This window comes from Colossoma macropomum, unplaced genomic scaffold (genome assembly GCF_904425465.1).
Source record: "Colossoma macropomum unplaced genomic scaffold, Colossoma_macropomum, whole genome shotgun sequence".
Classification (NCBI taxonomy): Eukaryota; Metazoa; Chordata; class Actinopteri; order Characiformes; family Serrasalmidae; genus Colossoma; species Colossoma macropomum.
Genome location: NW_023494801.1, coordinates 6,681,495 through 6,708,645, shown reverse-complemented (window position 1 = coordinate 6,708,645; position 27,151 = coordinate 6,681,495). Strand labels below are relative to the sequence as shown.

Here is a 27,151-nt window from a genome sequence, read left to right as displayed (position 1 = left end):
ACTCAGCAGACAGAAACGCATAGAGAAATGCCATATTTCAGTCTGTTTCACTTAACATATATAATATGCTGTATTACATTTTATATGTATAAATGAACCAAATAAAGGTACTTTTATTGTACTAATCTTTATGATTTTTATTTTTTAGCATCTTTTTGTACTCACAAAAGGATTCTGAAAACCATTTTGATCTGCATACAAACTGAAAGTGGGTGTGGCTTAGACCAGAAATGATTGTGAGATGCTGGAAGTGAGCGCATTTGCTGACCACGACAGATTACAGCGTAATCAAAGGACCATCATGTGTTTAAGAAGCGATGATGTTAATAGCGTGCTTACGGAACATGATTTAGACAAAAGTATGCTTCTTGGTTCATTTATGCTGGTAAGACCTACTATTGTAGGGTTGAATTTCAGGACCCTGTCTTAGATATTAGTCATTCTGAAGTTTCTATTGCAGTGTTGAAATGTCAGCCACACTTTTTTCACTAATTCATAAAAACTATTGCAAAATGATTCAGTTTATTTCCAGTGAAGCTGCACCAGATGTAATTTTCAGAAATCATGAAATCAGAAGTGTGATTCAATAGTATACCACAATAGTAATATTAACTGTCCTGACTATACCACTTTTATTATATCAGATAAGAATATAGTTGCTGTTCACCATATTACTGCAGAATTGCATTTATAAAACATTTCACTTCAAGTGGGAATGATTCAGACGGCTGGGAAATGGTATAAAATCACAGCTTTTATTCTCACAGTCATACACATGGTTACTGTAGGAGCTACATGTAAGTAGCAGCGGTTAAGCTACAACACAGTGAACTGGAAATGACTCTTTGGATTCATGCCACACCATGAAATGATCTGTAATTACTGTGATTGACTGATAGCGGTGTGCGAGCTGCGTACCTCCTGGGTGACTCATGGTTTTAAAACAGTTGTATACATGTCAAATTGTAAACAAAATCTGTAGATAACATTAAAACCTCCTTGATATCCATTTGTAAACACTGGTATCCAATGTAAACATTTTTTTAAAAAGCAAGTCAAAAAGACAAGACAATGTTTGAGAAGTTGCTTACAATTTGTTTAAAAAGACATTTTGATGCGAGCAGATAAAACAACAGCATGTAGAAATGGAGGAACACTTAAAATGATACTTTATACCATTTTCCCTTTAGCTCAAAAGTGCTGGATTGACCACAAATTGACAAAAGTATATGTCATTAGCCACATAGGCAAGTATATTTGAGATTACCTAACAACCTGACACTGTCGACTTACAGTGTTAAGGTAAGAGGAAATAGCTGTATATAGCTATATATATAACTACAATCTTAAAGGTCCCTAAATGGTTATTAGCTTGGATGTACTGTTCTTGGAACAACCTTTATATTATATTGAAGTTATTTTGAACTTTAAAAAAGTTCATTTTTTAAAAGTTCATTTTTGTAAAAAAACATTTCATTTTTTTTTTAAAATTACTTTAGATCACAAAAACTGGTTTTAAGACTCTTTTTTTGGCAGTTCTGTGACAATAAGAAACTGATACACACTGTCACAAGAAAAATGCTTCAGGCAATAAGAGCTTTATAAGTACGAAAGCAGAAAGCATGTGCTTCAGGAGTGAGGGGATCAGTTTCTAGCCTCCAGCACTCCATCTCGGACTCTCCAGATCCAAGGGGTCTTGCAGCAGGGGGCATGTCTGCAGTCTGGAGCCCTCTTGCAGCAGGGGGCGTGGCTACAGTCGGGGGCACGGACGCAGCGCAGGAAAAGACCCGTTTCCTGCACTTCTTTATCGTGGGGCACCAGAGAACCATCCTCACTTTGTAGACTGAACACTTTCTCAGAGATCTGACAGAGACACCAACACACATATTACAACACACATAACAATTCAGTACAATCTAAATGTTAACTCTGTGTCCATAATCTCTTCTTACCTGATCACTGATTCCTACAGCAATGTGACCCACTTTTACTCGGGGTGTTTCACGGATACGGAAGCATCGGCCATTGAAATCCCTGATGCAGACATCCACCCCTGTGAAGACAGAAAGAACCCCTCAGCACGACATATTCCTAATACTTGGAATTTATAAATGCTCAAAATTCAAAACTGAATCCAACAGTGACTCATATTCCTATACAGTGGTGGTGACAGGAATCAGGGGCAAATATAGCGATTTTATTTACCGTCCAAAGCCATTAGTGAACCTGAGTTTTATATATAATGTTAAAGATGGTAAAATAGTAGCTAACCCAAAAAAAAGTTTTCCTTGGGGTCTATTTTGCCTTACAACACCCTGCATGTACCTCACCACATCAAAAAACAAGTTTCAATCCAAAAGTGTATCTTAAAACTATCGTAAAACAGTCTCTCAAATGTCAGGCATCACATTTGCAACTACTTCTTATAATAATTACTTTCCAGGACGGAGCTGTTAGTGGCATTAAACTCTCCAGACGTTTAGTTTCACCACCACTGTGAACAATTCTGACTCTGTAAGTTTCTCTACAACTGACTGTTTCACATCAAACCACTCTGAATGAATTGTTTCACATCTTAACTATTAAATTACACAGTTAAGTTATGATTTTTAAAATCAGTGGAATCCCTCTTTAATATACATGGCAAAAATAACCAAATGACTCACAAACCAAAACAAAGGGCCACAAATTTAAAAATCTCAAAGCTGAGATACCAAAAAAATAATTATTAGCCAGACAGTGTTCAAGTGCAGGGTGTACACAGTGAAGTAAAATCAGGGCAGTAAACATTTGAGTCAACTGACTTTCATGCACTGCCATCATTATTTTTTTATTGATAAATTTTTATGTTCAATCTTTTGTGGTGTTCTCACTGCAGCACTTGTAATGAAGTGCCATGTAAATAAATTTTAGCATTATAATTAGCATGATGATGATGATGATGATGATGTCTGATTATTATTATTATTATAAGATTTTAGCACATATTGTCCCACACTGGGACAATATGTTTTAGGCCACCTGGTCAGTGTTTCTGTCACTCACCCTCAAAGCAGCGCGGTGGGGGCTGATGGGCAGGGACCAGCCAGTCCATGCTGAAGCTCTGGCCATCTGATTGGCTGTTGTAAGAGAACACGCCTGAACTGAGGTCATCGCCAGCACCAACAGACCAGCGACCCGAATCCTGGAAGAGATGGGAAGGAAACGAGCAGTGAGGGACACTGGCATGCCTACAGTTTATGCAAAACTGAACTCACTAAAAAAACATGAGGTAAGCAAAGCCTTTGAAGATTTGAGGAAGTGTAGACTTTCCCGTCACAGAGAGAACAAAGAAGTACAATAAGTTGTTTACTGTGAGCAGTGAAATGTAAAACAGCGTGCAAAACCGTATGCTTCATAGTAAGCACAAGCATTCAAATCTCGCAATAATCTCTCATTACTAAACAATATAACCTTTAACAGCTTATGCACTACAGGAAATTATGAACTATTTTGAAAGCCATCATGTGAAAATTAAGCCTCCTACTGTTTTCTGGTAGCAGCCAGGAACAACAAAACATGCAGAATAACTTGAACTTCCAGTGAACAATCGCCTTACTGTCATTCGTCACTTATTCTGAGTAATCTGATCTGTCAGAGCGGCCGAGAGATGCGTATCAGCTCAGGGAAACGTGTCTGCGTTTCCTCATACCCCGCATTAGCCTAGTTCAGTGCTAACAGTAGCATGTGTGTTTACCTTTTTGTCCCATGGCTCTCTGGTGGAGAGGCAGTCACTGCCCAGGCAGGAGAGGAGCTGCTCCTGTAGTTCAGCGGAGTGCGGCTGAGACAAACTGCTCAGGAAGAAATCTAGAGAAAAGAAATAGCGTTTCAGTCTCACATGATACAAATATAAAGCACAAATTCACAGAAAAGGTGGTGTAGGATACTTATAGGCACAGGACACAGTAAAAGAGTGAATAGTACACCATACAAATGCTGTTTAAAAGGTTGTTTCCCAGACTGCCTTAAAATTTTAAGTTAACTGAACTTATAATAGTAAGATGATAAAGCTAGAATGTACGTCTTGAGTTGTGTTGACTTATTATTTGAAGTAATGCAGGGTTAATCTGGTAAATTGCAATACACTACAGGAAGCATATGGGGCAATATGGCTTTTGTTTTGCTAGACCATAAAAGAAGAAATTACTTGGGGCAGACATACAACCTTAAATGGTGGTGGTGGCAAAGTGAGAAGAACCAAAGAAAGCTTAATTTTTACATTAGTTCATTAAATTATTAGGTTAGGCCCTCAAACTATTACTTATTACCTTATTACATCCTAAAGTAAGTTATGTAGCTATTAAATGGAAAATTAGTTATTCCTGAAGAGGCGCTCCAGCCTAAGAGACCACTGCTTTATGTTTACAACAGCTGTAGCAATTACTACATTGCTACAGCTGTTGTAAACATAAAGCAGTGGTCTCTTCAGGGGTCTCTGACCCTGGTTCTGGAAATCTACCTTCCTGAAGAGCCTACTTCCAACCTCTTCCCAAGTCCTTGATTGGCTGGATTAGATTAATTAGAGTTAAGTAAGGGGCGGGAAAGCTTATTGGATACAGGTTGAAACTAATGTCTGTAGGAAGGTAGCTCTCCAGTATCAGGGTTGGAGACCACCGACACAGAGGGATATTTTTGGGTTTAACTGCAGAAAAACCTTGTCTAGATGATGTACCTTGAAGGTGGGAAAAACTAGAACATGGACTGTTCAATTTTTTTTCCGAAGAAGGAGAATATCATATCAGTATTTATTGGCCTCTACAACAGTGGCTTTTTTGTTTACTGCCATGGGGGAGAATCCCAGTGGTTGTGTATTTGTGAAATGCATGCTGGGTAATGAAGTGAGAGAACAGACAAAAACACAAAAAGGATACAAAGTCATAAATTCTATCAGAACGATGAGGTTGAGGAATGCAGTGCTGCACTGCAGAACATCACATAACGTGATGAATAACTTATTAAACCCTAGTGTTAGGCCAGGACGCCCCTGTAAGGAATGAGAGCCAGTTGGTACTGGCCATTTAAGTTCTTTAATGATTAAATAAACTAGCCCTAGTAAACAGCACCGGTATTGTATGAATAGTGGAAAGAGAACAGGTGTAAGTGTGCACTGCATGTCAGGTAGAAACAAACCTCTCTCAAGTTTCCGAAGCTGGAGCTCCTGCTCAGTGAGTTCATTAGGCTCAGGAGAGGGAGAGTGGATATAAATTGCCGAAGCCGGAGGAGGGCATCCCTCATTTCTTCCAATTTCTTCTTCCTCCTCATCTTCGTCCTCCTCCTCCTGCTCCTCCTCCTCATCTACCACCTCCTCTAGTTTTTCCTCATTGGTGCTCTTGTGCTGTTGTCCCACCTTCGTTCCTGCCCCCTCTCTCCATTCCTGCCCTGGGCCCATCCACTGCTGCACAGAGCTATGGGAGAAGGGGGCGGGGTCACGCCTCTCTGGCTTCTCTATTGGTTTCTGATAGGCTCCTCCCCTCGCAGGGCTACGAAGACCTCCCACTGCAGTGACACACAAACAGTCAGTAAACAATACAGATAGACAGCTGTGTGGATTTCTACACGTACACGCACACAAGATGCAAGCAGAGATGACGCAAATGCTCACATTCTTTAAGTGCTTTCGCTGTTTGAAATCTGAGATCCTTGGCTGAAGATCTTCGGTTCGGATCTTTCTGCAGGCCCCGTTTGATGATATCAGCCGTATGCGGGCTGCAGTCAGGTGGGATCTCCCTCAGGGGTGGTGGCTCTTCAGCAATCTTCAAAGACACAGAGATGGAATATTTTTTTTTTCCTTTTTTTTAAACTAATAAGCAATGGAAGAATCAAGAATATACCTCATCACTTAGCAAACTATTGAACTGTTAAGTAATCTCAAATGGATTTGTTTGCATGGTTTCTGACATTGTATGACCTGCTGTTATCTATAAAAATGGACAAACGCAGTCATGAGTAGCCATGAGTCCAAGGGAACATAATAGTATCAGGGTGGGATGGTCCTTCCTCTCCCAATCTAAAACTAACAAAGCATTTTTTAACAAAGCAAACATATCTTAACTGACTGATTGTTGGTTACATTTAAATGGCATAACAGCATACATCTGATTATTTGCTAAACTGCGGACCTAACAATGAAGACGAGGGAGCTAAAATGTATATTGTATATGCTAAAATAACAAATCCGTGTGTTCAGCAGAGATGGCATATCAGTACTGATGGCTGTTAGCAGAAAAACATCTGGACAGGATGTCAAAGGTAAAAAAAGAATATCCTATCCTGAAACAGCACTCACTCACACTGTGTGATGTGATGTTAGGTGTGTATTTCTTTCAGCATTTTAAAGCTTGGTAGTTTTTCTTAAGGAAAATTCTCAGACCGGTATTGACACTCAAGGTTTCAATGTCAATATCAGTAAGAGAAAAAGAGATTTAGTGCCATCTCTAGTGTCCAGCTATCATTACCTTTAGGTAGAGTGGACGAGAGTAGTAGCGGGTCCAGGGCTGGCAGCCATTGAGCATGTGCAGAAGCATGCAGCAGCTGCTCCACACGTCCGCCTTTCCACAGCGCTTCTCTCCACGCGCCACTTCAGGAGCCATATGCGTCTCAGTCCCCTTCAGAACTACACAGACACACAGTCAGTTTCCAACAAGACTTTAACTAGATGGTTTCTAAAGGTTTGCTACTGTTAGCAGAGCATTTACCTTTAGAAGGACTGAATCCATGTTGGTCTAATCGCTCTGACTGTCCAAAGTCACACAGGAATGTGTCTTTTCCGTCTTCAGACAGCAACACGTTATCCACTGAAAATCAAATACATATGCAGATTAACCCTCAGAAGTCAAGTCATGGTATGATTTAATTTCAATTCATTTTTGGTCTTGACATTTGTGCAAAGTTAAGCATTTCTTGACTTCCAAACAAACAGAAGAAAGTGCAGATTCAAACCTGCTGATTAGGTCAAACACAGCTTATAAGGACAAGAATTTTGCTTAAATATAAGATAAAGTAAGTATATTATGTTATACCTTGCTATAACAAAACACAAGAATATGTTTTTAAGGACTCTAGGGAACCTAAATCCATGATTTCATTCTAAGTAGTACTCTTGTAAGTAAATATGGAACTCTATAATCACATTTGAACAGTATAGCAACCCAAGGACGAAAACTTTCCAAGGGTTATAAAAATGAACCATTTTCTGAATTCTCCCATTAGCAAAGCTCAGACCATGTCTGTTTAGAGGTCACCACCCTATATAGGACGTGTACTGGCAGGCAGGTTAAACAGCAGATTATTTTAATGAAGCCTACTGCCAGGCAGACTGGCTCTTCCCAGAAAGCAGACTGCTTGTTTGGGCAGTGGTTTGTTCCAGGAAGGTCTAGACACAAGTGTGAGAAAAGTCCTTTCGGTTTCCGTATCGTGACCAGAGCTGCAATTTGTATGTGATAGTCCACACAAACAGCCAAGCCTGTTCGTTCTCTTTTCTACTCAAACCAAACAGCAGGGGGCACTGTAGATGACCCACAGAGCACAGTCAGTTTTACGTCGTCCTGAAACGCTGTCGTGTATCTCTGCCTTTCTTCCTAAATGTGTTACTTGAACTGAAATGTTTACTCATATTACACAGTCACATCTTCACACTGTTCTTACAATAGCCTCTTTATATCTCTATGTTCGTTTTCTTTTGACCGTCAATATAGTTTTTTCCCCTTTTCTCTACTCCTCCCCCCTCTCGCTCTCTGTTTCATGAGTCACTCTGGGAAATTCCCAACCTCGGTCTCGCTCACTCACTCGCCCTCTCTCTCTCTCTCTCTCTCTCTCTCTCTCTCCTTTTCTCACACAAACACATGGACTCCCCTCTCCCTCACCACAGGTGCTGCATTCTCTTTGCCTCACCCCATTCCTCCGAAGAGCCATAAAACCAAAAAGCAAGCCACAGAACAAACAACTGGTTGAGCTGATGAATAAGTGACTTCAAGCTGTAATAGCATCATCTATTTCATCCCAACACCTTTGAAAAAAGCTCTTCAAGGACTAAACATGTAGAAATTTTACATTCTAATTATAGTCAATGATTTGCCCTAAGCTAAACTGACCTGAGCTAAACAGGCATAAGTGTATTGAACACAACCAAAGTCATTTTAGCTCCACTCCAAAATACGGTAGCATTTTAAAATCGATATCTTTGTCATACTGTCATCACTTTATACTATGACACCCCTCCGGACATTCAGCACCAGAGTTGTATGCAGACCCCTGGTCAAATTACATGTTTTGTTGATTTTCTAAATGAAAGTAAGTTAACAAAATTGAACATATCGGACAAAAATTAAACATAACACTAAATGTGCCATAACGATTGTACATGCCTTGTGTTAGGTTTTATTTTTTCCCAATATGACAAATTCAGCAAATAAACAGTAATTATGCATCAAAATGTTCAGATGTGTATTCTCTGTAGAGAATGTGGTAACTTATTTTCATTAAGAAAATCAACAGAACATGTAATTTGTTCAGGGGCTCCCAAACATTTACGTACGACTGTACATTATATTAGTACGTGAATGGTGACGATTACGATTAATCAGGTCTTTAAAAAGGCAAAACAATGAAAATGGGTTTTATTTAAGACTGATGTATGTAAATGACTGATGCAAATGAGCTCTGATGTTGACAATCTGAATGGCTGCCCTGTAAAAGCAGCTCAGGCTGAAACACTCCTTATAACTTCAACGTGAATGGGCGGAGCTAAACTGATGTAGGCTGAATGGGGGATATATGTGTTGGTTTTTAGGACGTCACAGAAAGAATGAATGCAAAATGGGTTGTTTTTCCGCTTAGTTTCCAAACATGCACTGTGTCGAATAGGAAGGATACACTTTGAAACTTTAACAACGTTCACTTACAGCAACAAACCTTTCTATTTTAGGAAAGTGAGAAAATTCATTTTCCATGGTTTCCTATTATTGGAAAAAGGTGAACTTGGAAGCATTTAAATAGAGTTCATTAAAAACATATGGCAAAAAATACATATAAATGGGTGTGTCCCTGAGGCTCTGTTTCATCCTGTAAGAGAGAGCAGTAGGAGAATTGAAAATATATATTATATTCTAATAAACTGCCAGTTGCTGATTAACTGAGGTAAACTTTAATCCTTTTTTTAAACTGAGCAATCGAGTATAGTTGAGTAATCATGGCAGCCCTAATCATACTATGCATCAACCAACAGCAGTTAGCAGGCCACTGAATATCAGAGAACTAAAGTCACATATTATGACTGTTTTCCTGCCGTCCAACACCGGACACACCTCCTCAGCACAAACTATGAATGTATGACTCAACTGAAAGCAACTCAGTTTCAAAGTGAATGCTCAGAAATCTTACACATTTTTCACACACTCAGATATTCCAAAACTGGCTGCACTAACCTGAAATGTGTTTTCTACCTCCAAATATGGCATCTGACTGTTAGCGTTATATCACTGTCTTCATCTTTGTCACCCTTCCACTCAATCTTAGAGGCTACTTTATTATACTTGCCTTCAATGCACAGAAGCACAGGTTCAAAATTACCTTTGATGTCCAGGTGTAAGATGTGCCTCTTGTGCAGGTGCTCTAGCGCCCCCAGCACCTGGTGCAGGTAATGCAGGGAGAGATCCTCAGGCAGGCGGCCCCTCTCCTTCAGCAACTGCCCCAGAGAGCCTAAGGGGGGACATAAGAAGATAGTAAAGAAAAAAGTCAGGACACCCTACAGAGAGAAAAGCTATGGCTTTATATAAGTCATTTTGGTCGGTTGTGTTTTATCCTGTAGGGTGGTGGAGTTTTTAAAGGGGAATTATACTGATTTTTAAAGTTTAAATGGATATATTAACAAAACAAAGTCATTCAGAGTGGTTTGCTGTGAAATGCTTAGTTCTTAAGAAACTTATCACCAGACATCTGAGGAGTTTAATGCTTCTAATAGCTACCACACAGGAAGCTATCATGGTTACAAATACGCTGCCTGAAGTCTGAGACACTGTTTTACAATAGTTTTAAATTTTGATTGACATTAATTGAGGAGGGATACATGTGGGGCATTATAGTTCAAAACTGTACCCAAAGACCAGATTTTCCACCATCATCAGCATTACATATAAAAACTCAAAAGACATGTGTAGTCCCACTGGTCATTCCAGATAAAAAACAGTATTTGCATTGTAGACCCCTGGTTCCTATCACCACCACTGTGAAGAAATCACAGTCAGTAAGTGTGCCTACAGAGCACCACTCTGAATGACAGAACTGTGCAAACTTTGCATTTAGAAAAATTAGTGAAATTTCCCTTTAAAGATCTTAAGCATGCTACTTTTAGGTGGGCATCTTAGGTGAAGTAATTCAATTGAAGCTTACAGGAGCAGCGGTATTGTGCCATCTCTAATATGTACGCATGCGCATGTGTGTTTCTCTCACCAGGTTTGAGGTCCATAAAAAGGATGACGGATCGACCCTCTCTGACAAATCCATATAGATCTACTATATGAGGAGCCTGGAGGGCACTCCACGAGCCCACCTCCTCAATACAGAAATTCTTCACCGGCACCTAGCAAACAGAAAGAGAGGAGGGTAAGACGTGCACACGTACATCCACACACATCCATACCAAAATATAGTCCTGTGTTGAAAATTATACATTTACAAACTACTGCGTAAACTGTATGCGCACAGAACATTCATGGTTACCTTTTTGGCAGCACACTGAAAGCCACTGGATTTGTCTCTGATGCTGTAGACGTCTCCGTACGATCCTTGCTTTATTAAATTACAGACTTCATAATCCCTCCCCTCCCGATATTCATAGTTGTCAGGGTGCAGTTCCTGCAGACACACACAGAGAGCAATGGCAATTAAGCTCAGTTAAGTCAGCCTTATCCGTGTTCACCAGTTAAAATCATGGTGTAATCAGATACTAGATATTTTTCACTCCTACACTCAAGCTCTTCCAGGGTTCTTTAGTAAAGAAAATGATTCTGTTTAGAACCACGAACATTCAAACAACCCTTTGCATGATTAAAGGGTTGTTTGCATAATGAAAGCGTTCTTCGGATTGATGGAAAACATGCAGGAATATATTACCGACGGTTCTATATAGCTCTTCTTCTACTGTTACAAGCTTGACATTGTAACAACAGAAGAACCCTTTTGGCTGCTATATAGAATGGTGTTGAAAAAGGTTCTATATAGAACCATCTACAGCACACTCTCCATCAATCTTTAATCATGCAAGGGTTCTTTGAGTGTTTATGGTTCTACGTAGAACCATTTTCTTTACTAAAGAACAGCATGGCAGCATACTCCTTCTTTACTGGATTTACTGCAGTGTATCATGTAAAACGTTGAACAAAAACCCCTGTATTCATAGATTTGACAGTATTTTTTAAATGTGGCACTACTGGTTATTTTGTCTGTTCAAACTTCTCAAACCCACTAAATTTTGTGATACTTTTGCGAAATGGTGAAACCGTCTTGAAGTGCTGTGATGTTCTAGTTGTGCTATATTGCCCACCCCTACTGTCAAGGTAAAAACAGCAGGAGAAGAAAACAGCGAGACAAAGCACCACGCAGGATGGCAGAGGTGCATCCTATAGCTGGGCTCTTGATCAATTTGTACAAAAATTACGTTCCTCAAAAGTATCTTTCACAACGTTGCTGAAAGAACCACAGCCACAGCGATACTCCACAGTTCATATAAGTGTAGAAAGCAGTGCCAAGTGGTCTGCTTGCACTTGCAGAGAGTGAACACGCAGTTCTATTAATGTTCATCTGTTTGTGTGGTGCGTGTGAGGAAACTCCCGTTAGCAGAACTAGGCTATTGAGGTAAACATGAAACTTCAGAGTACTGAAAAACAGGAAATCAGCAGCCACAGAAGGCAACTTGTAGCTCTTCAAAACATGCATGTGTTCGTGCGTGTATTAACCAGAGATGTTTTTATCGATGTATGTTTCACTCTCTCTGTATTAGTATGACTACTGTACGTGACTCATTCTTTCATGGGTTCAAACAGGTATCTAAGCCTGTGCTTGCTTGACTATTAAGCTGTGCAGTCATGTATGTAGTCATATCAGGTTGTGACAGCAGTAACAACGAGCAGCCGATGCGATTGATGTGCTTCACTTGTCTACCATTCTCTTTCGGGATGACGTATCAAGCGTGTTACTTTACACGCATGTCATGTTGCGTGTTCTTGCCTGAGCGTGAGAAGCACTTAATTCATACATCCATAACTACACAGTTAACTATTGAAAGGATTTTACAATAATTAACACTTTTTTTAACAATAAAGATTGGAAAATCAACGCAGCATTATGGGACACAACAACAACTGAGAGTTAAAAAGGTGTAAACATTTTAATGAAACCATTCTAAATGTTTTTATTCTGACAATTCAGATTTTGGTGTTTTAAAGACTTTTTGTAAAGCTGGAAAGCTGTCAAAAACTATCATGTATTGGGTTTAGTTTTCGGTTTACTCTTTTACCTTATAAAAATAATACAAAAAAATTAATTCGTCTAGTAAAATGAATTTTTTTCTTATGTAAATTTACCGTAAAATTATTGGCTACTGAGTCGCATTACATTTGCAGCTGTAGATATGCGTATGTACAAATACAGGAGATTACTGTATTTAATTACAGCTTATTACTGTACGTGTATAGCAGAATTCAGCTACATCACAGTAGTCTTCTGGTCCAGGTTTTTATTTTACTATTATTTACCATTAACATGGTACAGTAAATTACTGTAAAAGAAATGCAACTAGAAGTCAGTAATTTACTGTCATTTTAACAGTGAATGTTGTACAGTGTAAGTACATTATATATTAAGGTTACAGTACTTACTGAATAATTAATTGCAGTTACTGGATAATAAGTATTAAAGGCAGCGTTTAAACCTAATCTGCCCTGACTATGGCATACAGTTGGTTACCATGGACCAGGCTTGTTAGCCTTGATGTCTGTGATTGACCGTATGCTGCAGATGGGTAGATAGAGATTGCAGAGAATAGTATTCCTTTAAGGTTTATTGTCCAGCAACTGCAATTACTCATTTAGTTACCAACTGATATATATAATGTACATAGTTATGATGGTGTATGTATAAATGGGGCAGATAGACATTAGGTTTAAAAATTCTAGTGCAGAGTTATTTAAAGCCACACCTTGGATCCAGTTTCTAATCCTGGGTTTTGTATTCACTGGTAGATAAATGACCTACTGAGGCAACTAATTGGCCACATAGTGTCATAACTACCACCAATTACAATATGCAGGACCGGAATCTGGATTGAAGGTCTGAATTTGAAAACGTGTGCTCTAGAGTATGCACTTAACACAAGTCTAAGCACTCATAAGTACATGGTAGTTACATAGTAATTATGTCTTATAGTGAAAAATAACCTCATTAAAGAGAATCCCTTCGTTTGTGTTGCTTTCCTCCTGTTCTTCCTCCTCATCCTCCTCCTCTCTGTCCTTCTCCGCTTTGATCATTTCTCTGATGAAAGCTGAGGCGTAAGAGCGTTCGGCTTGTGTGACATAGTTTCGGAGCCCCTGTACAGCCAGGCTGCAGTCTGTCTCACTGATCAAGAACTCCTGCGAACTCTCACATTCCTGACCATATCTCTCGCAGGAGGGCAGGGTCTGGATTGGCCCCCAGAGGTCTGGAGAGGAAAGGGGAGAGCTACGGAGGCCAAGGTGAGAGGAGTAAGATGGCCGGGCTGTTTCCTGCACAGACAGACTCTCTGTGCTAACAGCTCTGCTGCTGCTGTAGGATATGCTGCTGGTGCTGCTGTAGCTACACTCTCCCACCTGGAGCAAAGACAGGACAGCGGGTCAGCCACAATTCCCAGGGAGGTTATTTCATGTTAGTGATCTCTTAACAATTTTTAATGTTACATAACACAAAACATGCACACCTAAATGTGAGAAATAATATAAATATAATAATGTCTATTATCTCTTCACAAAATAGCATTTGTTTTTACAAAGTTAGTTTTGCTTTCAAATTTCTGTCCGGAAGTGCACATATTTTGTGCAATTATATTTACAGCACTCTCTAAATAATTTCTCTTCTGCTAGATCTACTAAAGCTGGCCTCACCTCTCCACTGTCCTGTTCCGGCACTCCGGTCAGCCTCCTCTCTCTCACTCTCTCACTCCCTCCATCTCTCTGCTGGCCCTCCCTCTCTCCCTGCCTCCGCCGCTGCCTCTTTCGGCGCTTCTTTCGGGGCCGGCGGCGAGAGACTGACCCCTGGGTGCAGGACAAGGGAGTGCTGAGGTCACTGTAGGTGACATTTTTGTGTCTAAAAAGAAATGGAAGAGGACGTTAAGGAATATGAGCAAGGCACACGTTTAATATGTGATTCAGTGAACGCGTTACAGTCCATCAGGCCTTTACCTGCTGTTGGGACAGAATTCCTGCGAGTCCTGAGATTCACCTGTAAAAAGGTAAAGAGGTTCAGCGCAGGTGAGCCTTTGGTGTCTCACAGAACACTAGGTAAATAATACTTGTTTCTGCATGACTAATTTAATTATGCCACATTTGACCAAACTGAGTTGAAATATTCAGATTCATCTGAGTGTGAACACTTAAAAGTGGTCCTAAATCATCCCAAAGATTCAGTACTCACACTCTGCTTGGGCAATAATGGATGGCTTCTCTGTCCCCAGAGGGCCCGTCCCCACATGCTTGGCTGTTCCATGAGAGATGACCTTCAGAAGAAAGTTGGAAATGTCTGCCTGACGCATCAGCTCCTCAAGTTCGCTGCTTTTGCCAGCGGTGCTGGCTGCATGTGGTTCTGGTGTGGGGTCGTGGCAGCCATAAGTCTTGAATTTTGGCTGATCTGTGGACATGGAGAAAGGCCTGGTGGAGTTCAAGATTCTTTCCATCTTTTAGAGCCTGTGAAGAAAGCAAAATTGGACACAAATAATCAATAATTAGAAACATAATAATAAGAAATAATTAGGACATGAGATGGGGGCATCTGTAAGTGCTAGAGATTGCACTGACCCAGTGTACAGTACTGGTATCAGGTCAGTACTAGGGATGTGCACGGATACTCAGTTAACCACGTTATGCTAGTGGATGTACTACTATACTATAACAAGTGGTTAGCTGAGTACCACTTGTTATGCTAGTATTCAAATACTGAAAACACTTTTCAGGTGCTCATTATGTTTAAGAGGACTGCAAAATGTGACAGTTTTCTGAGTAAGTATATTATAGATGACAATATATATCATATTAGGTAACTGATATGGGTAATATGTACCCATACTACTAGACCAACTACTCTAGCTGATGTTAGGTAGGTTTGTAAACAGTGAAAATATTTGTCCCTGACAAAGTATCATGTTGGCCCATCAAGAAAAGGCCTTGCGTGGAAGACGGCGGGCCCTCATCGCTGTACTTATTAGTGTCAGTTCAATAGCTTCTCTAAAGAGCGGCATCCAACATAAAAACAGAATCTGGGCAGAACCCTCACACTAGTAACGCAAATGGTCGCATGTGGTCACTGGATACGCATTTGAGACACATGGAAATGCCAGGTATAAATGGCTTTGTGTATCGCTGCCCACTTATGATCAGATCACTCAAGATCTTTTTTAAGTGCCGCTAACGCAATGTTACTGGACACCTCAACACGCTTGGAGGAGAACACTAGCTGCCAATCCTGTTACTAGCATTTTGATGAGTGATGGTGGAAGAGGGAGGATCATCACTATTGACTTCGTTTTGCTATATTTGGACACCACTTAAATAACTACATTTGGGCTAATTGTAAAACTGTACAAATCTGACTTTTCACCATAAAATTCCTTTATGTTATGTGTGTTTAAATGGCCAACCGTGAGGTAGCCACCCCAAGGTGACGTCTAGACGCCTGAGTTTACCAAGAAAGAGCATGGCAGTCCCAGGCTGACATTTTGCTATGTTTGAGTGGTTGGCATCTTCTTTTTCCATTTCTGCTCGCTTCTGTTATTGTGCCACACTGAAAAAAACGTTGGTTTCAAATGTGTCAAGTGATCGCATGTGAATAAAATACACAATTGCTGTCTTTCAGATTTCTTCGTTTGACAAGAATTGTGTTGAAGTAACACATTTTTTTTTCCAACCTCCTGAAGACCAGCATTATTTCGAAAAATGATTTATGTTTACATGATCATGTAGTGTTCATTCCTCAACAAACTTATGACCAGGCTTGGTCAGAATGCTCAGAGCACACAATAAACAATTTTGTGATTATTGAGGGCTTAATTACCCTCTGCGACAACAATAAAGGCTAGTATTGTAAAAATGACTAGCAAATGATATATTGAGAAGACCTGTCTGGGAGCTATTAAACATTAAGAGAAGCTGCCATTCACATCTGCTCAGTGAGTAACGCCGCCTCACACCTGGACTTCTTTAACCGTTGCTGGTCACGGTGACTTACAGTGTTGAGTATTTTCTTTCAGGCATGAGCCGTTAATAAAAACTCATTTAGTTGGAATGACAGCTGATTCGCTAATCTCCTGTGAACTTTGTACCTGCGAGGAGATAAACGGAGTAGACAGCTCTCATTGTGTTCTGTCAAACAAAGCACAAGCACTCCTCTGTTCTCTCAACACGTCCTTGAGTGTGTGGAGGGTGTTTGTGTTGGGTCGAGTGAGAAGGAAATGGAATATGATGAAACCCGATCATCAAGCTGCGTATCACAGCTGGGCCAGAGGATTCAGCACCTCGGGGCTGGTTTGACAATGAGGACAGAGGAACAAATTGAGTTGATGAGGAAGTTGCTGACTGGTTTAAGGAGATGCAAAAGCCAGAGAAGCCGGTTTATAGTCAGGTTTCAAGGGTGGAATATGATGCGAGTTGTCTGGCAACATGATTTTAGTAAGAAGTGTCAAAGCACAAATACTTTTAAATTACTTTTAAATTACGACGGCAGTAACATCATTTTGTCACAGCGAACAAAGTACTTTACCTTACTGATGTTTAAGTAATGGTTCGTAAATTAAATGTGCGCTCTAGATGTAGTCAATTAGCCAAGACATATTTTGTGTTCATATTTTGCTTATTTAGTTTAGTGCTGGAGCTACGAATCTAACGCTGCTACTAAACACTAGAAGTCAATAGTCAACCCACTATCAACCCACTTAAACCATATCCAGAGATTGGGATCAATAGAGACTGAGACACAGTATGATTTAAAGCAAACTGTAAAAATGAGCAAAACTTCACTGTGTAGCTGAATACTGGGTGCAGCTATTTTACACAAGTATGGAATTTGGAATATATGGAAGCTAGATTAGGATTTCTGTTGTTTTATTTCATAAACAGCTGTTAATCTTCGATTTCCAAACTGAAGATATGTGTTTAACTGAGGTCCAAAATGGTTGTCTGCTGCACTGAGCTATACTGTTAAGCTCTCTTCATTTTTATAGGTTGTAGTTAGTCACACCGTGTCCAAAACCTCATCAACAAGTCTGCATTACCTTAATGAAGACCCGAGTGTGGTTTGAGAGACGTTTTGAGGATGTATTACAGAAAAGATATCGGTGACTATTGACTTGTGTTTGCTATATATGGACACCACTTAAACAACTACATTTGGGCTAATTGTAAAACGAAGGCGATGTCTAGCTGAGTTTACCAAGAGCATGGCAGACCCAGGCTGACATTTTGCTATGTTTGAGTGGTTGGCATCTTCTTCTTCCATTTCTGCTCGCTTCTGTTATTGTGCCACAATGAAAAACAAGTGGGTTTCAAATGTGTCAAGTGATCGCACGTGAATAAAATACACAATTACTGTCTTTCAGATTTCTTCGTTTGACAAGAATTGTGTTGAAGTAACACATTTTTTTTTGTTTCCAACCACCTGATACATTTGAATCACTGAGTCAATTCAAAGTAGGAATGAATGACAATATCGGATTCATATCAGTATCGTCAGATGATTGCTTAAAAAGTTATGATCAACAGACAGATGTTTAGATTTGACCAATGTCTGAAGTTGTTTTCATTGTGCTCTGGAAGAGCAGAATATTTAGGTGACACTGGGCTGCTGTGCTGAAATCTGAAAGACTCTGTCCCACTTTTCCAATATTTTATATACATTTATGTATCAGCACCAGCAGATATGTACATAAAAAGTACGGGATATCAGCATCGGCCCACAATTCCCGTATCGGTGCATCCCTAATTCAAAGCATCATTTTTTTCCAATGTGTACTTTACTAGTTGTAGGAATTCATGCTTTAGACTCATAGAATCTTAAAAAAAAATTGCACATCTTCATTTACAATTCTCCCTCCTTTCAACTTGTTTTATCAAAGGTTGGTATAGTATAGTGGGTAACACCTCTGCCTTCGTATGCTGTAGACTGGAGTTCATTCCCCTGCCTGGGCACATACTCTACACTATACCAATGAGAGCCCTAGGGCAAGACTCTTCACACTACCTTTGCCTACCTGTGTACAATGATCAAGTTTTAAGTGGCTCTGGATAAAAGCGCCTGCCAAATGCCGTAAATGTAAATCAAAGAAAATGTTACCTGCACTCAAAAAGACAAAGTAAGCAGGTCGTTTGATGTACAAACTGACAATATGTGAACATTTTCTGCAACTAGGGGTAAGCAATATGGCAAAAAATACCATATCACGATACTTAAAGATGTACAATATGTATCACAATATTTTGGCACAATGCACTGGTAGAGCAACATTTAAAAACTGCTATCAAAAACTCTGGGTACAATAACGTTCACATACTGCAATGCACTACATCTAATTCAACAGGCCTAATTATGCCCTCTATGTAATAACACATGCTTGATGTGTTATTACACATGTTTGTCAGTGTTCTGATGATATCCATGAGAAAAAGCTTATTTCACAACAACAAAATTTACCACCATAACAATAAAATATTGTCATATTGCCCACCTTTAACTGCAAATGCATTTTTGGTTGAGGGAGCAAAGTCTGACTCAGCATAAACTCATTAATACATTAGTTTGCATTATGCAGTAACATTTTAGCTTATGTTGGCAGAACTGCAATGACAAAATCAACCCTGCAAAACACTACTTGAACAAGAAATTATTAATTATTATTAGAAATTATTCATTATTATTCAGCAATACTATGGGTGTTGTAATAGGCCTATTGATTGAGAGTCTAGAAGGGCAGAACGTAGCAGTGCTTACAGCATGTTGCATCAGAGAGCTGTCACATGACCCAGTTAGCCTTTGTTCATGCTCTCTCTTTTAAGCTCTCTCTCTCTCTCACTCACTCTACCTCCTCCTCCTCCTCCTCCTGCTCCCTCTCCATCTCTCCCTGCCTGTCCATCCTCGTTTTCTCTTCCCTTCTCTCTCTCTTTCTCATGCATATCTCTCAGCTAAGAGAAAACAGGCCTCCATCTGAAGGTGACATCATGTGAGAGAAGGCCTGCCAAGCGCTTGCTGGCTTCAGAGAGCTGAATCCTCCATTTTGATCCCTCCTTAGCAAAGCAGTTGGTGACATCATCAAAACGCTTCCTGAGCAACTGGGAGCATTTGCAGCTCAACGTGGCTAAACATTGTGCTCACAGTCAAAAACATTAACCGAGAGGGTTGTTTAACTTACAATCTGAATCACTAAACAAATTGCAGTTTATGGTTAAAATAACAAGGTTTGCATCTTCTGACTCTGTTCAGTTTGATTGAATGGAAGGTTGTTGCATAATTAAAATCAGCTCATACAAGGATGTATTGTTTTGGCTGCCCAAACACATGTAAAACATGCAAATCATACCGGCCTATCCACCAGCCTTCTGCAAAACATGACTCTAGCTCCTCAAGTCTGGCAGCTGCCCTTTTCTCTCACACAATAATTAATACGATGCTGACATTTATCGCCCTGCTTTTAGTTAAAGACTGATACATTAAGCCCTACTTGCAAGACGTTTGCAGTGAAGAACCAAAGACAAGCTTCCGTAGAGGGTGTGGCTCACAGGGTCTCTCTGTGAGACGGAAAACAAGATGCAGAATTTGGGGGTGACCATGGACCAGCTTCAGCCCCTCAAGTGTCTCATCACAACCCTATTCCAGCTCCAAATGAAGGTGCTCCCCCTTTTATTGATCAACATCTTAGCATGGCACTAGGTGTGATACAGGGTACAGGGTACATACATAGATCATTTTTCTTCATACCTGAACTATTTTGCTGACTTCACATACTATGCATCTGCTTAGGCTTTGAAAGCAAACTCAAAAATGGGAGAATAACCCAATTAGCATTATGGAGTAACAGACAGAGGACAGATCAAAAAAACAGCATCATGCGAACTGCGCAAGGTTCAGCGCCTTCATCTGTGCAAAATACTGCTGTCACTATTGATTACGTTAACATTTGGATAATTATTTAAATTGAATTTAGAAATGAGAGTTTTTAAAGTGGCCAAACAACAAAAATAGACTTAAATGAGCTACAACGAAGTATACATAGCCTTCAAAAAGTGTTTACTGGAAAGTGATACACAAGGAAGCCTTTCGAAAAGCACAACGCTGCATAATATGCATATTAATGAGTGTCATTAATGTTTCTTTCTGTAAGAGATGGCATTAGAAGAATTTGAAATGCGATGCTAGCGATTAACTTGAGAATGTAAAATTTCATCTGTGATTGGTTAAAATCGAGTAATCATGTCAGCCCTAGTGCCAAGTGATTTGCAGGCTATTTCTGCAGTAGCTCATTAGCAGGACTTTTTTATCCAGATAAGGACCTGATACACTGGATTAAATCTACAAACCACAAATATAGCACAAATATAGCAATAATGTAGGGTTATCTAGATGGAGAAAGCAGTATTGTGGAAGAAATAATGTCAATCTAATCTACACTCTTTAATTTTAACGTAAGCCATCCATCCACACTCTCCTTCTCCGGTCTACTCCAGTCTAATTTTTCTCTCCATTCAACTTCCTGCTACTGTGAAGTCCACAGCAATACACACTCACATTTGTATGTACACAGACACATTATGAATGGCAAACATTTTACATTTGCATTCCGAACAGGGGCCGAAGCGACTTGCTTATTTGTGCAGACCTAAGAAAAAAAAAGAAAAGCCAAAACACGAGAACATGCACACGCAAGAGAAGATAAAAAGGAACGTGACAGCGAGAGGCAGAAAGAGAGAGCGAGAGGGAAAGATTAAGAGAGAGAAAGAGAGAGAGAGAGAGAGAGAGAGAGAGGGGATAAAAACATACCAACTAAGGCACCGGAGAGGACCTTTCATTCTCCGTAGTCTCTTCCCTTTTCTACTCTTTTTCAGGTTCATAAGCAACGATTAGAGAGAACGCACAGTTTCCCTGCACTTTCTCTCACTGCATTCGTTTACTCACAAGCTAGGCTCACTCGGCTCCTCCCTCTCCCTGCTGGCCCGGAGCCAGCCGAGCAGAGCTTTGTGATTGGACGGAGCTGATTTCTCAGAAATCCATCCGTTTCTTTGGCAGCTCACTCCCTCCTCCCCTTCCCGCCGCGTAGGGCTACAGTGTGACCTTTGAAAAAGCTCAAAAGCTCTGTTACGGGCGCTCTCTCTGCCTGATTTTTTTATTTAACAATCACTTCTTTACCCTCTGTTGTTTACAATAGTTTATCTGTTTAACCACGAGGTCATCTGAAATTTGGTCAGATCAGTACTCTATTCATTTTTGTTGTTGTTGTTGTTTTAATGAGTCATCAAACTTGAGCATAACATCTTACTAGCTTCACCTATTCTTGTTTTCTGCATTTGGGGACAAAGGACTGGGTTCCAAACCAAACTGCACAGGTTCAGCTGGTGCAGTATGATGTCTAATGTACAACACTAACAACCGTCAGTTTTAAAGCCCCACCCTCCTGAGATCACACGATCCTCTGATTGGTCTTTCACGTCCAACAGAAACTCAAATGTTATCTACGCATACTTAAGTGCCTTTTAATGGTATCAGATATGTTTTGCAAAAAAACATTTTAAATGTGAAAGTACTGAAATTACTTTTCAGATACCAATTGATTCACTGATTCACTGAAGTGGAAAGTGGACAATATGTACCACTGAGGTACATATATTTTACAATATACAGGATTAGGAAGTGACTCTAAGCTTTTACAAACCCTATAATGGGTTAGCTTTATTATACAGTTGGCTATAAAGCGATTACTTTTGTCTACAATGGCTAGAAGATGCTCTTTACAGCCTTAACCCTTTAAGGCATGTACAAAAACGTGACCATTTCTGTTGTTTAATCTTCTCTTTTTCCTTTAAATAATGTGATTTCTCCATACTGCATTGATACGTAAAGAATGTGACCTAACAATCCTAAAAATCTCCATCTGTTTATCAAATCATGGATTTTTTTTTAGTTTTCTTAACAAGACAACCAAAGAATAGGATTATAAGCCACACATCAGTCATATTTTAACATTACACTGATTGAACAAATCAATTATCAACAAAGAGTTTACCAATCCAAATTGCACTCTAAATGAAACTATCCTAGTGCATCCAACAATAAAGGAAACATGGAGCTTCTTTTATATAGGGATAGGAAACATGGCAGCACGAACGGTTTAATTCCACATGCTAATCCATTTTACTGCAACCAACGTGGCGGCAGACTTAAACGGGACACTGGCAAAGTCTCTGAATGTATCGCCGGCAAGACGTTTGGTTTTATAGGGTTACAGAGATCATATGGCAACGGAAGTGGTCTTGTGTGTGAATCATCACACACTGGTGTCAATCTCAAACAGACTTGCTTCTGTGCTTTCAGATGCTAACCAAAGTTTGGCTCAAGATGGCTGCTACTGTTGTTTTTAGCTAAACAATTTATTCTTACGTTTAGCTAAATTAAATTTTTTTTATTTTCTAAGTAAAAAAGTTAACACTCTACAGGGAACACACTGAAATATGAGACTTTTATGCTAATTTTAGGGCAGAAATATGATCAGTTTAGCGAATAAATAGTGCACTGTTTTCTGTACACTGTAATCCCACATGTTTTAAGTCAAATAAATGAAGTCTGTTGTACACAAAACTGAATTTACCTCAACTATATCTCGGCTATTTGAAGTTAAGGGAAGGTTTTTGATGATTTCAAACACACAAATGGCATTTTTGAGCTGAATCAACTTATTGCAATCTAGTGTAGTCTTTGAAACTCCACATTCAAAAAAAGAAACAGCACTGCTGTTGGGTTTAGTCGTTTCTCTCTGAAGTTACTCTACAAATGTGTATAACTGAGTGAAACTAGGTAAGCTGTGTTGTTTAGGTGAATGTTTTGTTACCACAATCTTGTTGGGTAAAAGTTATTGCTTTCCTATTGGCTGCTCACTCCATTTATTTGCATACTGGGTGTTTCTTACTGCTTGTTTTACTCACCATCAACGTGTTTTCATTCCACCCAGGCTGCCTTTCCTCAGGTGTGTACTTTTTTAATATATGTGTTGGTCAGCTGCCTAACCTTGTGCTGTTGGTAAAAAGGAAGGGTTATCACTGTCTTTACCTAATGAAACATATAATTAAATTGCAATTTTAGGCTTGATTAACTCAAAAAGTTAAAATAAATAGTATTTTAATCATTAAATTAAAATAATTTGAATTTATGAGTTACATAAACATGCATTTTAATTTAAGCCAACATAAAAATTTAAGTTATTCTAACTCAGGTTTTCATTACACATTACTTAACTTTTTGAAGGCAATCGTTTTCCTCCGTTTTTTAAAGTAAATTCAACTTATCTGGGTTTACAGTGTGGAGGACAGGTTTTATTTTCTTTTTTTGCATAGGACTGCATATATGTCCGTTTTATTGATGACACTGTGTAGTATCAGAAACCACATTAACGAGGCCATCTGGGGAAAACTGCATCAGATTTTTTGCTGAAATATCGCTTTTAATTATTATGAAGTGTTACTCAACTGCATGCTGAATCTTTTTTCAGGCTTACAGTCAGGATGATTAATGGATTAACACATGCCTGAGCGTTAAACCACAAGTCAAAGACTATACTTCTGTTTTTGGTACTGTGCGGTTTGCCTCACAGTGTTCTTGGATGAAACCCAGTTATTATGGGTGTTCACTCGGCTCTGCGCTGGTTCTGATATGACGTCATCAGAAACTGGACTGTTACACCGAGTCTGAACGTCAACTGGATCGAATTAAAATGTGAACAATTTCCCAGGAGCTCTCAACAGCATGGGCTACTTTTTGGGTCACTGTTTTTATCCAAAACTGTTTCATATGAGCGTTTGGGGAAGTGAGAGACAAACAGGCAGATAGGGGAGAGCCACAATTGCTTCACTCGGAGATGGGCCGTTAGCTCATGCCATGCTAAAGGGAAGTGTGGACAGTTCTCACCACGGCAGCAGGAACTGTGCGGTGAGCGGAACACTGGCAGCAAACCAAGGAGGAAAATACACAATCATGGCCCTGAGCAGTTATGAGAGGGTTCACCACTGAAAAATCCACCACTACAAACCACCCTGACCCAGGCATGTCCATTCTCAAGTACCTGTACATCGCTGCTGTCGTAATAAAACATTGTTTTCTACATGTACAAAACCCATATCGACTTCGACTTCACACTAAAATCCTTTTGCTATGACTTTTTATTAAAATAAATAATTGAACATTTCATTTCGTCACTATTAAAACAATCTAACTAATCGTAACTTTACCAAATGTTTCAGTAGTGACAACATTAGCTGATGATTAGCTAATAACACTAGCCAGTATATGACTGGGAAACATAGCTGTGAACAGCTGTACCAACATCATATTAGTTTTCAGTAAAACACCAAAAAGTTTATTTAATTGCAGAAAATATGTGTTTTTTTTGTAGTGACAGTTCTTAATGTTACACCCTGATTTTCAGACTTTGGGACACATTTACTTCAAAACGCTGGGATCTAACTGCTCACCATGTGGCCATGAGAGACAGGGATGCAGTCTCCCTTCCTGCTCTGAAATGCAGGGGAGTGGCTAAAATACGGCTCCGCCTATATACCAAAGCTCACATGAGGAGCTGACAGGATTCTGAGCAGAAATACGAGTGTTTATTTCTTCTGGTGTATGCAGGCTTCTGTGTGGTGTTACCACATAACCTTCTATGTTGAAACGTGTAGTTCCAAAAAGGACAAAGGAGCCGCAGTTATTGGATCTCCAGATACTGCTCAAGAGAATGTGCAGTTTTTTATATGAACATCAATTGTAATTGGACAGCAGTGTCTTGTACACAATGTCAGAGGCCTAACGCAGAGTTATCTCTTGTAGCCAAGAGGAATTACAGAACAAGTACCAGATGACAGGAAGCGCAGCACAACGATTGATGGGAAAATGCCTTTGCTATTCAGAGTATGTCTGTGTGTATCGTCTGAATGCATGAGAAAAAAGGATTAAAGAGCTGCTCTGTAAGAAGGGCGTATCCGAAAGCAACTGAGGCAAGGTAATGAATGTGAGCAATGAGAGGCACCACAGATCAGATAGACAAGAATGTGTAAATCCAAGACACATGCATTCACACACTACTAATAAAGAGACTTCAAGAGGAATGTGAAAGACACACACTGCCAAGCACATTTGTTCTCATGCATTCTCAGGATGTAGGGTCACACATGAGCCCCCATATGTTACATATACATGAAAGAACATATATGTAATAATAATAATATGTCTCATATGTATTACATACACTACTGGGCAAAAGTCAGAGACCACCCTTCATTTATTTTATTTCCAGTCACAGTAAAATGTATTCATTTTTCAGGAGACATTTCTGAGGAGATTACAATTAAGATAATCCACTTGCATAATAAAGAGGAACATCAAAGGAAAATGAGCAAAAGAACTGGAGTTTAAAAAAATATATTAAAAGATACAGAGAAAATGTGGCCCCTTACAATGACGCAAGACTCGTTAGACCACCAAAAGTGTCCCCATCAGATAAACAGTACTGAAAATATCTGCAGTAGTTTCTGTCTATCCTTCCACTGTGAGAAGACAACTCAACACTGTGAGTCTGAAAGGATGTGTAGCTGTCAAGAAGCCCTTAGTGAGAAAAATAAACATGAAAACTGTACATCTGAGATGTGGAACAAGGTTTCATAAATTTGGAGTTAGAATTATCTGGATCATTAAAAGCATAAAATGCAACCAACTTCTAAGACTGAACTTTGAAGGTGAAGTTTAGTTGTACACGTTATAGACGTTATAGAATAAATATATCTGCAGATTTGTAAGTCTGCAAGTCTCCTGAAATGATGGAAGCTGTTATTAAGGTAAAGAGACACACTTAATATTGAAATAAATGATGTATATTTAGTTGTTGAGGCTTCTGTGTAATTTCAATTCTGTTGAATGTATGTTATTGCTATGTTCCAGATGCCGAAAAATGTATAAATTGTACTGATGATCATTTTGACTGGAAATTAAAAATAAACCAGGGGTGGTCTTTGACGTGTGCACAGTATTATATGTGTGAATATCTATATGTAACCGTAAAACGTCCCGTACATATTATGTACATGTATGTAAGTATCTACATGTAAACATAAAATATCCTACTTGTATTACGTAAATATAAGTACCTAGACGTAACAACAGTGTCCCATATCGCTGCTGTCGGAAGAAAACCTTGTATCTCCAAAATGGTAACTTTACAGAAGAAGGAAAAAAATACTTTACTTTTAACGTAAGTCAATGGAACCAGACGTTTGTCCAAGTAATTTTGGGTAATTTCTTTTGGTCCATTCATCATGATATTTACACATAAGGCAAAGGGCAAAAGGTATATTCAATCGTATCCAATATTCATGGAGATACGAGGTTTTGTTCCGACAACAGCGATACGTATCATATAAACGTAAGCATCTATATGTAATAATAATAAATAATGTTATTACATCAAACAATAAAAGCACTTTACAAAGTCCAAGACATTTTTTTTGGAACTGACATTTTCAGTTCCCTTGTTTTTCACTATTTTTCCAACAAAGTCAAGCTTGAAACTGTACAAAAACAAACACACACACATACACACACATCCACACACCCACATGCACAAAACGAGGCAGTG

At 39.3% G+C, this 27,151-nt stretch overlaps 1 protein-coding gene across 3 annotated transcripts in view; it reads right to left on the bottom strand.

Annotated features, from left to right (window-relative positions):
* Positions 1-741: 741 nt before the first annotated feature.
* The window catches only part of map3k14a (mitogen-activated protein kinase kinase kinase 14a), a 30,493-nt gene continuing 4,083 nt past the window's right edge, over positions 742-27,151 (bottom strand). Inside the window, exons 2-17 of one of the 3 annotated variants that reach the window (XM_036589604.1) lie at positions 23,457-23,544; positions 14,698-14,966; positions 14,466-14,505; positions 14,169-14,370; positions 13,470-13,877; positions 10,756-10,890; positions 10,486-10,615; positions 9,607-9,735; positions 6,735-6,833; positions 6,495-6,652; positions 5,642-5,792; positions 5,170-5,535; positions 3,737-3,846; positions 3,046-3,184; positions 1,953-2,053; positions 742-1,863 (exon numbers count right to left, since the gene is read on the bottom strand). In XM_036589604.1, coding sequence (XP_036445497.1) covers positions 1,645-1,863; positions 1,953-2,053; positions 3,046-3,184; positions 3,737-3,846; positions 5,170-5,535; positions 5,642-5,792; positions 6,495-6,652; positions 6,735-6,833; positions 9,607-9,735; positions 10,486-10,615; positions 10,756-10,890; positions 13,470-13,877; positions 14,169-14,370; positions 14,466-14,505; positions 14,698-14,956 — 2,646 coding nt within the window. In that variant the 5' untranslated portion in view covers positions 14,957-14,966; positions 23,457-23,544 and the 3' untranslated portion in view covers positions 742-1,644. Of the gene's footprint in view, positions 1,864-1,952; positions 2,054-3,045; positions 3,185-3,736; positions 3,847-5,169; positions 5,536-5,641; positions 5,793-6,494; positions 6,653-6,734; positions 6,834-9,606; positions 9,736-10,485; positions 10,616-10,755; positions 10,891-13,469; positions 13,878-14,168; positions 14,371-14,465; positions 14,506-14,697; positions 14,967-21,300; positions 21,499-23,456; positions 23,545-27,151 lie in introns of those variants that run through there. The other 2 variants (XM_036589602.1, XM_036589603.1) reach the window with 2 other exon arrangements.